This window comes from Salvelinus sp. IW2-2015, unplaced genomic scaffold (assembly GCF_002910315.2).
Source record: "Salvelinus sp. IW2-2015 unplaced genomic scaffold, ASM291031v2 Un_scaffold5741, whole genome shotgun sequence".
Classification (NCBI taxonomy): Eukaryota; Metazoa; Chordata; class Actinopteri; order Salmoniformes; family Salmonidae; genus Salvelinus; species Salvelinus sp. IW2-2015.
The window spans coordinates 11607-23856 of record NW_019947006.1 but is presented as its reverse complement, the minus strand read 5'-3'; the positions used below and the strand labels follow the sequence as shown (position 1 = coordinate 23856).

The 12250-nt window shown below is 42.3% G+C and overlaps 1 protein-coding gene across 1 annotated transcript; it reads right to left on the bottom strand.

Annotated features, from left to right (window-relative positions):
• Window positions 1–818: 818 nt before the first annotated feature.
• Window positions 819–10699, bottom strand: LOC112078489 (amine sulfotransferase-like). The gene is given in 7 exon segments (XM_024144715.2): window positions 819–1308; window positions 2771–2855; window positions 2858–2953; window positions 4353–4447; window positions 4602–4728; window positions 7870–8075; window positions 10481–10699. Coding segments are annotated over 7 exon segments (903 nt in total). The 5' UTR covers window positions 10647–10699; the 3' UTR covers window positions 819–1180.
• Window positions 10700–12250: the final 1551 nt, after the last annotated feature.

Genomic DNA, 12250 nt, shown 5'->3' with positions numbered 1-12250 from the left:
AGAGAGAGATCCTCAGTCTCCCACTGGAAGCTAGAGGTAGGGGGGCGGGGTAGGTTGACCTCAGGTCTCCCACTGGAAGCAGAGGTAGGGGGGCGGGGGTAGGTTGACCTCAGGTCTCCCACTGGAAGCCAGAGGTAGGGGGCGGGGGTAGGTTGACCTCAGGTTCCCCCACTGGAAGCCAGAGGTAGGGGGGCGGGGGTAGGTTGACCTCAGGTCTCCCCACTGGAAGCCAGAGGTAGGGGGGCGGGGGTAGGTTGACCTCAGGTCTCCCCACTGGAAGCTAGAGGTAGGGGGGCGGGGGTAGGTTGACCTCAGGTCTCCCCACTGGAAGCTAGAGGTAGGGGGGCGGGGGTAGGTTGACCTCAGGTCTCCCCACTGGAAGCTAGAGGTAGGGGGCGGGGGTAGGTTGACCTCAGGTCTCCCCACTGGAAGCTAGAGGTAGGGGGCGGGGGTAGGTTGACCTCAGGTCTCCCACTGGAAGCTAGAGGTAGGGGGGCGGGGGTAGGTTGACCTCAGGTCTCCCCACTGGAAGCCAGAGGTAGGGGGCGGGGGTAGGTTGACCTCAGGTCTCCCCACTGGAAGCTAGAGTTAGGGGAGCGGGGGTAGGTTGACCTCAGGTCTCCCCACTGGAAGCTAGAGGTAGGGGGGCGGGGGTAGGTTGACCTCAGGTCTCCCCACTGGAAGCCAGAGGTAGGGGGAGCGGGGGAATCTATCAAAATAGCGCACCTCTAACTTTGTACAGTATAATGTCTTTAGTAATGCACTTAGTTGTGCAATTTAGTTTGTGTTTCTTGTTTGAAGTGCAACAGTGTATAATCAGGTTCTCTTCTTTATAAGTGTGTTATTCTATATGTGTATTTGTGTGATATAGGATTTGTGCAATTTAGTTTTATTGTGTGTTTTTTTGTTAGCAGTAGGGTAATAATGTAATAATTCGATTCTCTTTTTATTTGTATACTACAATTTGTTTCTATTTGTCTTTGTTACTTCTTTTTGATATTTATGAGTCTTATTTTAGTATTTTTACATTTATATAGTTTTACATGTTATAATTATTTATTTATAATTTATTTAGTGTAGAATGATGTTTTTTATTTGGGGGGGTGCGCTGAAGGGACGGTTCCCCAAGGAGCCATACAAGCTAGAACCGCCACTGTGTGTGCGCATGCTTGTGTCTGTATCAGCCTTGAAGCTCTGTGATGTCCCAGACGAAGTTGAGAGACAGGTCCTTCATCCTCTCCTGATAGATCTGGTCAAAGCGTTCACTCTGGGCCACCGTCAACGAGTTCTTCCAGTCTCCTATGGTACTTGAAGAGAGAGAGATTGTTTTATTAATTATTTTTATTTAACCTTATTTTAACTAGGCAAGTCAGTTAAGAACAAATTCTTATTTACAATCACGGCCTAAGAACAGTGGGTTAACTGAACGACAATTTTTACCTTGTCAGCTTGGGGTTCGATCTAGCAACCTTTCGGTTACTGTCCCAACGTGCTAACCTCTAGGCTACCTGCCGATAAAGCTATGCTATAGATAAAGCTATGCTATAGATAAAGCTATGCTATAGATACAGCTATGCTATAGATAAAGCTATGCTATAGATAAAGCTGTGCTATAGATAAAGCTATGCCATAGATGCTATAGATAAAGCTATGCTATAGATACAGCTATGCTATAGATAAAGCTATGCCATAAGTGCTATAGATAAGCTATGCTATAGATAAAGCTATGCTATAGATAAGCTTGCTATAGATAAAGCTATGCTATGATACAGCTATGCTTAGATAAAGCTATGCTATAGATGCTATAGATAAAGCTATGCTATAGATACAGCTATGCTATAGATACGCTATGCTATAGATAAAGCTATGCTATAGATGCTATAGATAACGCTATGTATAGATACAGCTATGCTATAGATAAAGCTATGCTATAGATGCTATAGATAAAGCTATGCTATAGATACAGCTATGCTATAGATACAGCTATGCTATAGATACAGCTATGCTATAGATGCTATAGATAACGCTATGCTATAGATAAAGCTATGCTATAGATAAAGCTATGCTATAGATGCTATAGATAAAGCTATGCTATAGATAAAGCTGTGCTATAGATAAAGCTATGCTATAGATAAAGCTATGCTATAGATAAAGCTATGCTATAGATAAAGCTATGCTATAGATAAAGCTGTGCTATAGATAAAGCTATGCTATGCTATAGATAAAGCTATGCTATAGATGCTATAGATAAGAGCTATGCTATAGATAAAGCTGTGCTATAGATAAAGCTATGCTATAGATAAAGCTGTGCTATAGTAAAGCTATGCTATAGATAAAGCTAATGCTATAAGCTTATAAAGCTATGCTATAGATAAAGCTGTGCTATAGATAAAGCTATGCTATAGATAAAGCTATGGCTATAGATAAAGCTATGCTAATAGATAAAGCTGATGCTATGATGAAACTAAGATAAAGCTATGCTATAGATAAAGCTATGCTATAGATAAAGCTATGCTATGCTATAGATAAAGCTATGCTATAGATAAAGCTATGCTATAGATACAGCTATGCTTGATGTATTTCAGATACATTGAAACTGGAAGGGGGTCTAGAGGGCTCACTTTCTGACTGGAAGTTCTATAAACCTCTTTAAATACACCCCCTCTCTTTTCTGCCCCCACCCCCCACGATACCCATACAAACCTATACTCATGTTTTTCATGTATCAATTTCAACCATAAAGCCTCTAAACGTTTCTTATTTTCCTCACCTTTGCGTAGGAACTTCCCCTTGTTCTTGTCTTTGACGTTGTCAAGCAAGAACTCATAGTTGGCCTTGTCATCTTTCTTCATGTTATATTGAAGGTGACTTTCTCCACTATGCTGTCTATAGCTGCATCAGACAGGCTCTTCCCGACAAACTCAGCCAGACGCTCTACCACCGATCTCAGGTCCTGTTGTAGCAGGACACATGGAATAAAACCAATATGGCATGTAAATGAACAGAAATATAAACCATTTGTAGTGATGGTCCCATGTTTCATGAGCTGAAATAAAAAATTCCAGAAATCTTCCATACGCACAAAAAGCTTATTTCTCTCAAATTTTGTGCATACATTTGTTTACATCCCTGTTAGTGAGCATTTATCTTTTGCCAAGATAATCCGTCCACCTGACAGGTGTGGCATTTTAAGAAGCTGATTAAACAGCATGATCATTACACAGGTTCACCTTGTGCTGGGGACAATAAAAGGCCACTTGAAAATGTGCAGTTTCGTCACACAACGCAATGCCATAGATGTCTCAAGCGTTGAGTGAGCCTACAATTGGCATGGTGACTGCAAGAATGTTCACCAGAGCTGTTTCCAGATAATTTAGATAATACTGAGGAGTATTTCTGTCTGTAATAAATCCATTTTGTGGGGAAAAACTCATTCTGATTGGTGCCCCAGTGGGTGGGCCTATGCCCTCCAAGGCTGCACCCCTGCCCAGTCATGTGAAATCCATAGATTATGGCCTAATACATTTATTTAAATTGACTAATTTCCTTATAATTGACTGATTTCCTGTAACTCAGTAAGATTTTTGAAATTGTTGCATGTTTATATTTTTGTTCAGTATATTTGTGATGTGAAAAAAAATACCTAAAATATGATTATTATGCCAGTATCCAGATACTGGCAATTAGCCAAGTGGGTTGGAGCATTGGGCCAGTRACTGAGGGTACTGGATCGAATCCCTGAGCCGACAAGGTAAAAATCTGTTGTTCCGGCCCTGGGCAAGGCAGTTAACCCCAACAACAATTGCTTCCCAGGTGCCGAAGACATGGATATCGATTTCTAGTTACCAGGTTACCCTGATTATTACTTATTGGATTCACCTGTGTTTAATTACCTTCTCTCTTCACCTGGTTGCCTTGTTATTTAGGTTCCTCAGGTGGCCTGTATCTTTGCTTAGGTCTCATGTTTTATTAGTGTGCTCTTGTGCGGTCGCCTTGTTTCTGTTAAGACTCAWTGTAAACGTTCTGGATTTACCCTGACCTCTGCTTGCTGTGTTTCTCTGCGCCTGGGTTCGAGCTCGTACGAGCATTATTGTTACACTAATTAGGTATCCCMCTTTCCCATATACACTGCAGAYGTTATAGCAGTCAAGTTTCAMGTTTATTTCAGCTGGATGTCTCAAGTTTATTTAAAATCACCTGAATACTCAGAATACTACATCTGTTGCACGACTTGTTGCAGTAGTAACAGMTGCATCATTGATGTAGGCTACTGCATCTTATAACAGGTCAGTGCAGTGGTGTAGGTATKCATGTGGTACATATGGCGTYAATCAGTGTAAATGTCAYGTTACCTTGATCATCTCTTCATAGCTGAGGAACATGATGTTGTATTTGTCCTGGTTGTTGTACCATCCTCTGACATGGTCGAACCAGCAGCCACCAAGCACTGAAGAGACGGGTTCACATAGGACAGCAGACAGTRAGTGTTAGTCAGTGTGTGTTAGTTGTTAATTAGCTTACGGTTTTGTATGATACTGTGTTACGCTGATGAAGCCAATTTGGCCAAAGAAGTGCCATGTGATGGAGGGAGGGGCACTCACTCCATCCACAGAAGAACTTGTCCAGCATCTCGTCATAGTGTTCTGGACTGTCCAGATGCTTCATGAACTTAGAGAAGTGGAAGTAGGACACCAGGATGTCTTTAGGGTTCCTGGTCACATAGATGACCTATGGAGGAGATAGGGGATATAGTAGCTCTTTCCTGCAGTCCAAGGACCAAAAGCGCCATCTAGTGGCCTCATGGGTGGAATATTATTCATATTTTTCATAATTTCATAATTAAACATTTTTTTTTAAATTAAAACATCTGGTGTTTTTACGTCAAATCGTTTTGTTATATTTCAGTCTTCTGTGATGTATATCAAGTGTAATATTGGGATGCAAACTCAAAATTTAATACATTTCAACTCTATATCTGACATGGTACAGGTGTCCTCTTTTTTAAGCCCATATCCATGTGTGTGAGGTGTATACTTTTGTTTCAAAGTAGATTTGTTTGACTACCAAGACACACTCTGTGTGACCCTGTTTTAKCCCACTGCAGTAAAAGGTTAACAGTGTGTAGTGTGTATGGAGAGACAGGGTGATATAGTTAACAGTGTGTAGTGTGTATGGAGAGACAGGGTGATATAGAGTTAACAGTGTGTAGTGTGTATGGAGAGACAGGGTGATATAGCTAACAGTGTGTAGTGTGTATGGAGAGACAGGGTGATATAGGGTTAACATTATGTAGTGTGTATGGAGAGACAAGGGTGATAATAGGTTAAACAGTGTGTAGTGTGTATGGAGAGACAGGGTGATATAGTTAACAGTGTGTAGTGTGTATGGAGAGACAGGGTGATATAGAGTTAACAGTATGTAGTGTGTATGGAGAGACAGGGTGATATAGGGTTAACAGTGTGTAGTGTGTGATGGAGAGACAGGGTGATATATTAGTTAACAGTGTGTATGGAGAGACAGGGTGATATAGTTAACAGTGTGTGTGTGTATGGAGAGACAGGGTGATATAGAGTTAACAGTGTGTAGTGTGTATGGAGAGACAGGGTGATATAGTTAACAGTGTTGTAGTGTGTATGGAGAGACAGGTGATATAGGGTTAACAGTGTTGAGTGTGTATGGAGAGACAGGGTGATATAGGTTAACATGTGTGTGTATGGAGAGACAGGGTGATATAGGGTTAACAGTGTGTAGTGTGTATGGAGAGACAGGGTGATATAGTTAACAGTGTGTAGTGTGTATGGAGAGACAGGTGATATAGGGTTAACAGTGAGTGTGTATGGAGAGACAGGGTGAATAGAGTTAACAGTGTGTAGTGTGTATGGAGAGACAGGGTGATATAGTTAACAGTGTGTAGTGTGTATGGAGAGACAGGGTGATATATAGTTAACAGTGTGTAGTGTGTATGGAGAGACAGGGTGATATAGTTAACAGTGTGTAGTGTGTATGGAGAGACAGGGTGATATAGTAACAGTGGTAGTGTGTATGGAGAGACAGGGTGATATAGGGTTAACATTATGTAGTGTGTATGGAGAGACAGGGTGATATAGGTTAACAGTGTGTAGTGGTATGGAGAGACAGGGTGATATAGTTAACAGTGTAGTGTGTATGGAGAGACAGGGTGATATAGAGTTAACAGTTATGTAGTGTGTATGGAGAGACAGGGTGATATAGGGTTAACAGTGATGTAGTGGTTGGAGAGACAGGGTATATATAGTTAACAGTGTTATGGAGAGAGACAGGGTGATATAGTTAACAGTGGTGTATGGAGAGACAGGGTGATATAGAGTTAACAGTGTGTAGTGTGTATGGAGAGACAGGGTGATATAGTTAACAGTGTGTAGTGTGTATGGAGAGACAGGTGATATAGGTTAACAGTGTGTAGTGTGTATGGAGAGACAGGGTGATATAGTTAACAGTGTGTATGGAGAGACAGGGTGATATAGGGTTAACAGTGTGTAGTGTGTATGGAGAGACAGGGTGATATAGTTAACAGTGTGTAGTGTGTATGGAGAGACAGGTGATATAGGTTAACAGTGTGTAGTGTGTATGGAGAGACAGGGTGATATAGTTAACAGTGTGTAGTGTGTATGGAGAGACAGGGTGATATAGTTAACAGTGTAGTGTGTATGGAGAGACAGGGTGATATAGAGTTAACAGTGTGTAGTGTGTATGGAGAGACAGGGTGATATAGTAACAGTGTGTAGTGTGTATGGAGAGACAGGGTGATATAGGGTTAACATTATGTAGTGTGTATGGAGAGACAGGGTGATATAGGGTTAACAGTGTGTAGTGTGTATGAGGACAGGGTGATATAGTTAACAGTGTGTAGTGTATGGAGAGACAGGTGATATAGAGTTAACATTATGTAGTGTGTATGGAGAGACAGGGTATATAGAGGTTAACAGTGTGTAGTGTGTATGGAGAGACAGGGTGATATAGGGTTAACAGTGTGTAGTGTGTATGGAGAGACAGGGTGATATAGGGTTAACATTATGTAGTGTGTATGGAGAGACAGGGTGATATAGTTAACAGTGTGTAGTGTGTATGGAGAGACAGGGTGATATTGGGTTAACAGTGTGTAGTGTGTATGGAGAGACAGGGGATATAGCTAACAGTGTGTAGTGTGTATGGAGAGACAGGGTGATATTGGTTAACAGTGTGTAGTGTGTATGGAGAGACAGGGTGATATAGGGTTAACAGTTGTGAGAGCAAAATTGCAAGATTATGTTATAAACCCACTCAGTATCATCTAACCCACAACACTACCATCTACCCCACACACTACCATCTAACCCCACTCACTACCACCTAACCCCACTCACTACCAATCTTAACCCCACTCACTACCATCTAACCCCACTCACTACCATCTAACCCCACTCACTACCATCTAACCCCACGCACGACCATCTAATCCCACTCACTACCATCTAAACCCACTCACTACCACCTAACCCCACTCAGTACCATCTAAACCCCACTCACTACCATTCTAACCCCACTCACTACCATCTAACCCCACTCACTACCATCTAACCCCACACACTACCATCTAACCCCACTCACTACCATCTAACCCCACACACTACCATCTAACCCCACACACGACCATCTAATCCCACTCACTACCATCTAACCCCACTCACTACCACCTAACCCCACTCACTACCATCTAACCCCACTCACTACCATTTAAACCCACTCACTGCCATCTAACCCCACTCACTACCATTTAAACCCATTCACTGAAGGCATAATGCTGTATGTGTAACCATCTAACCCCACTCACTACCATCTAACCCCACTCACTTTGGCCTTCTTCTTCTGCAGGCCCTTGGGCATAAGATGCTGGTGTAGATGGGAGCAGAAGAGGCGTGGAGAGGGCCTCTGGGTGTAGGTCTTCCCCTTCTCCAGGATTTCCAGCCAGGGCATCCTCACAAAGGTGATCTGGTTAGCCTCCTCTGGGAAATCATCCTCAAACATCAGGGTGATGATACGCTGGGTCCATACTGTACCTGGGAGAGGAGGGGGAGGGAGAGGGAGAGAGAGAGAGCAAGAGAGTGAGAGAGAAAGGTGGCAGTGAAGGTGAATGTAGTTTGTCCCCCKAAAAATAAAGAGAGGTAGAAAATAATCCCAGGTTCTGTCAATAAGGCTGCTGTCCAAGGTACCATCCCTTTGTCCAATACTACACTGACCTTACATACTGTAACCTGAGCACAGGAAACTAGGCTATATACTGTAGCCATGTACAGTATATTATAGTGAAGATAATGTGGCATATTTATTTTCAATGACGGCTTAGGAACAGAGTGTTAACTGCCTTGTTCAGGGGCAGAACAACAGAGTTTTACCTTGTCAGCTCAGGGATTCGATCTAGCAACCTTCTGGTGACTYGCCCAGCGCTCTAACCACTAGGCTATCTGCTAGACCACAGCTAAGGACTGTTCTTAGCCACAATGCYATACTTAGCCATGGTATATTGGCCATATATCACAAACCCCTGAGATGCCCTATTGCTATTATAAACTGGTTACCAATGTTATTATAATAATACATGTTTTGTCATATTGTCTGATATACCACGGCTGTCAGCCAATCAGCATTCAGGGCTGGAATCACCCAGTTTATAATTAGGTTATCAGACCAATAACTAGACAGGTACATGGCTTCTCTCAAGAGCTATGTGGCCTAAGGGCAAGAACTGTACATTATAATCACAACAGGTTATAGCACAGATAAATATAGGCCATATATCTCTTAAGAGTCGTCATAGTTCAGACGGGAAACGCCACGTATTTGTTGAACCATTTAGTAGATAGATTACAGGACATGCAGTAAGTTGTCTTGGCGTTAGACTCTCCTCCTTCGGGTTAGCTCACCGCCAGCGCGCGCATCATGTTAAGATGATAATAAATACAGGCAGTGAGCAAGGTACGCTCTACCAATCCCCCTGCAGGAAGGAAACCCAGAACCTATCAGGGGGTGGCTGGGGTGGTGGGCGGTGCTAGCAAATGATATCCAGCAGCCAACAGCAGTAGAGGCAGCAGAGCATGAGTGAGTAAAACTGATCAGCTAAGTAGACTGACATATTAAGGTAGGAAGTGTTTGTAGAATATGATTGATGTGACGTCGCTGATGCACCGCTGAAGCTAGCACTTGATTAGCACTGCACTTGATTATACAGTGTTCCTGCTATTCCCTGTGGCTCAGAGGTAACCTCTTGTTCCTAACTCAAACCTCAGATGCCATGCTGGAGGAACATATGAGCTCCTCAATCCTTCAGAGTGAGAGAGCAGACCTGCTGGTCTAAAGACAATGGGCAATATAGAGCTGAGAGAGAGGAAGAAAGAGAGCGAGAGAAAGAGAGTGAGAAGGAGAGGGGGGAGAGAGAAGGAGAGATTGAGATAGAAAGAGAGGAGAGAGCGAGAATGAGAGAGGAAGAAAGAGAGAGAGAGAGAAAGAGAGAGGGAGAGAGAAGGAGAGAGGTAGATAGAGAGAGAGAGAGAGAGAGAGAGAGAGTAGAAAGGGTGTTGTCAAAGCAAGGCAAACTTTAACCAATATGTTTGAGATGAAATAGCCTACCACAAATAGTTATATTATTATCATTTTTGTTGTTGTATGTATTAAGGATCCCCATTAGCTGCTGTCTTGGCAGRAGCTACTCTTCCAGGGGTCCAAACAAGATTAAGGCATTTAGATCCCAATTTAAAACAAATAAAACTACATAATACAACCAACACATTATTACACCACTACTCTACCACTACATATCTACACTGCAACATTTATAATACCACAATATATCAACATCACAATGTACTGGTGTGTAGAGTGCCTGTTAGCTTGTGTGTGCCTGTGTGTGTGTCTCTTCACATTCCGCGTTGTCCCATAAGGTGTAGTTCATGTATTCATGGCTCTATGCAGTACTGTGCCTTTCCCAGAGTCTGTTCTGGACTTGGAGACTGTGAAGAGACCCCTGGTGGCATGTCTTGTGGGGAATGCCCGACTCTACCTGGATCATGTTGGAGAGGCTTCCATTAAAGAACACCCTCTCTGTTCTMTWAGACAGGTAACTCTTGAACCACTATAAAGCAGGGGATGTAAAGCCATAACACATGTTTTTCAGCAGCCGACTATGATTGATCATGTCAAAAGCTGCACTGAAGTCAATCAAAACAACTCCCACAATCTTCTTGTTGTCAATTTCTTTCAGCCAATCATCATTTGTGTAAGTGCCATATATCTCCCCTATAAGAATGCTGAAAGTCAGCTGTTAATGTGTTTACTACGAACGTTGGCTTATTCATGCTTTAATTACAACCTACTCAATTTGTAATAAATGTTCAAGCACCAGTCATGTTTATTATACCTCTGTAGCTACTGTCAGTGTGAAAGTAATACTTTTCAATCATTTACTTACCTGATTTGGGGAAAGTGACAAGGAAAACATCACTGTCCTTGATCTCAAAGTGTTCCAAGCTGTCGATATATTCCGTGGTTAATTCCTGCGTGTCAGCCACGGGAAACACCTGGCCTTTATATGTAAACAACTGCTCACCGAGACGCTTATACTCTTGTTGAGCCATTTAACAAACAAAAAAAACGTTAACGGAAAACGGTTGATAAGGGGAAAAACAGCTGAAACGAATTGTGGTCAATAGGAAAAGGAGAGTGAGGGAAGGTGACTGAGGACGTTTTCTAAGAATTAGATTAGATTTTATAAGTGAAGTCACGTAAACCGTGTCAAGTTTTAGTTTACGYGTTAATGAGAGTAGGCTTCTTCAGTTAACCTTTGTACAGTTGCATTGTCCTGTTGTAACGGTTGTCACGACTTCCGCCGAAGTCGGTCCCTCTTCTTGTTCGGGCGGCGTTCGGCGGTCGACGTCACCGACCTTCTAGCCATCGCCGATTCACTTTTCATTTTCCAATTGTTTTGTCTTTGTTTTACACACCTGGTTTCAATTCCCCAATTACATGTTCATTATTTAACCCTCTGTTTTCCCCAGGGTTTTTGTGCGTTATTGTTTTATTGTAAGTTCGGTCCGATGTTTGTGGTCTTGGTATTACTTKATGTATTTGGTTTCTTGTGTTACTCATCTCTGCTGTCCTGCGCCTGACTCCTCTTCACCAGCTACACCCAGATCCTTAAACAATCACGCACAGGCCTCACTTTTATTCATATGGAGTTTGTTWACAAAGATAATACATTCACTGATRGTATCTCTCTTGTAAAACACTTTTTAAATTAAGCTTGTCTGGTCTGCCCTTTTATGTAAGGGGGTTGAATGAAAAAATAAATAGCAGTCTGTTTGCCCAAATAGGCTAGTCATTTTGTAGCTGTTGCTGGTTGAGCAATAGACTACATGTATTATGTCATTGTGGCTATGACCTTTTGAACTTCCAGTGGACATGGGAATTCTAAACCTCCAACAGAGTTGGCCAAGCACTGTAAATTATTCAAGTCATTCCACATCTCTCCTCTTTCAATTCACTTCTCATCAGGAACGGAGGAATGGAAGGATGGAAGGATGAAGGGATGATTGTAGATCCATCCATTCATGTGGTTTTAGTCACTGTGGAGTGTTTTTCTAACCGGAGGGTTGATTGGTGATTGGCATGTTATTGGTTATTGATCTAAGAACCATGTCATCAAGTGGAKGTGTCAAASACACCCCAGGGGATAGGCTGTCAACTAMCAGGATCGGTCAATTCGATTGGTTTAGGAACAGACATGCTCACACTAGATAAACATGTGTCTTGTACTGTATGTGTGTGTGAGTAAGTGAGTGTCTCATTTACAGTAGAATTAAGGACTGTATTGAGCCTTAGTGTATCTTGGTTCCGGAGAGTGCCTCGCAAAGCATTTTCTCTCTCTCTCGCTCTCTCAAACAAACATGCACACACTCTCTCTTTCTCGCTGACTCTCTTTTTTTTCTAAATTATTGTACTATACTGCCATCTTCTGTAAGATCTCGGAAAGACACAGAATTACAAATTAACTTGTCAATTACCATTAGGCAATTTAACTTGGATTATAATTAAATTCACGTGAACCAAGTGCTGTCAATTCAGATTACTGTAAGAGAAGAGACTTGTTATCAACACCCAGTCACGGTATCTTGTGTTGTGTAGTGAATGTGTGGTGGTGGTTGTGTGTGGTGTGTGTGTGTGTGTGTGTGTGTGTGTGTGT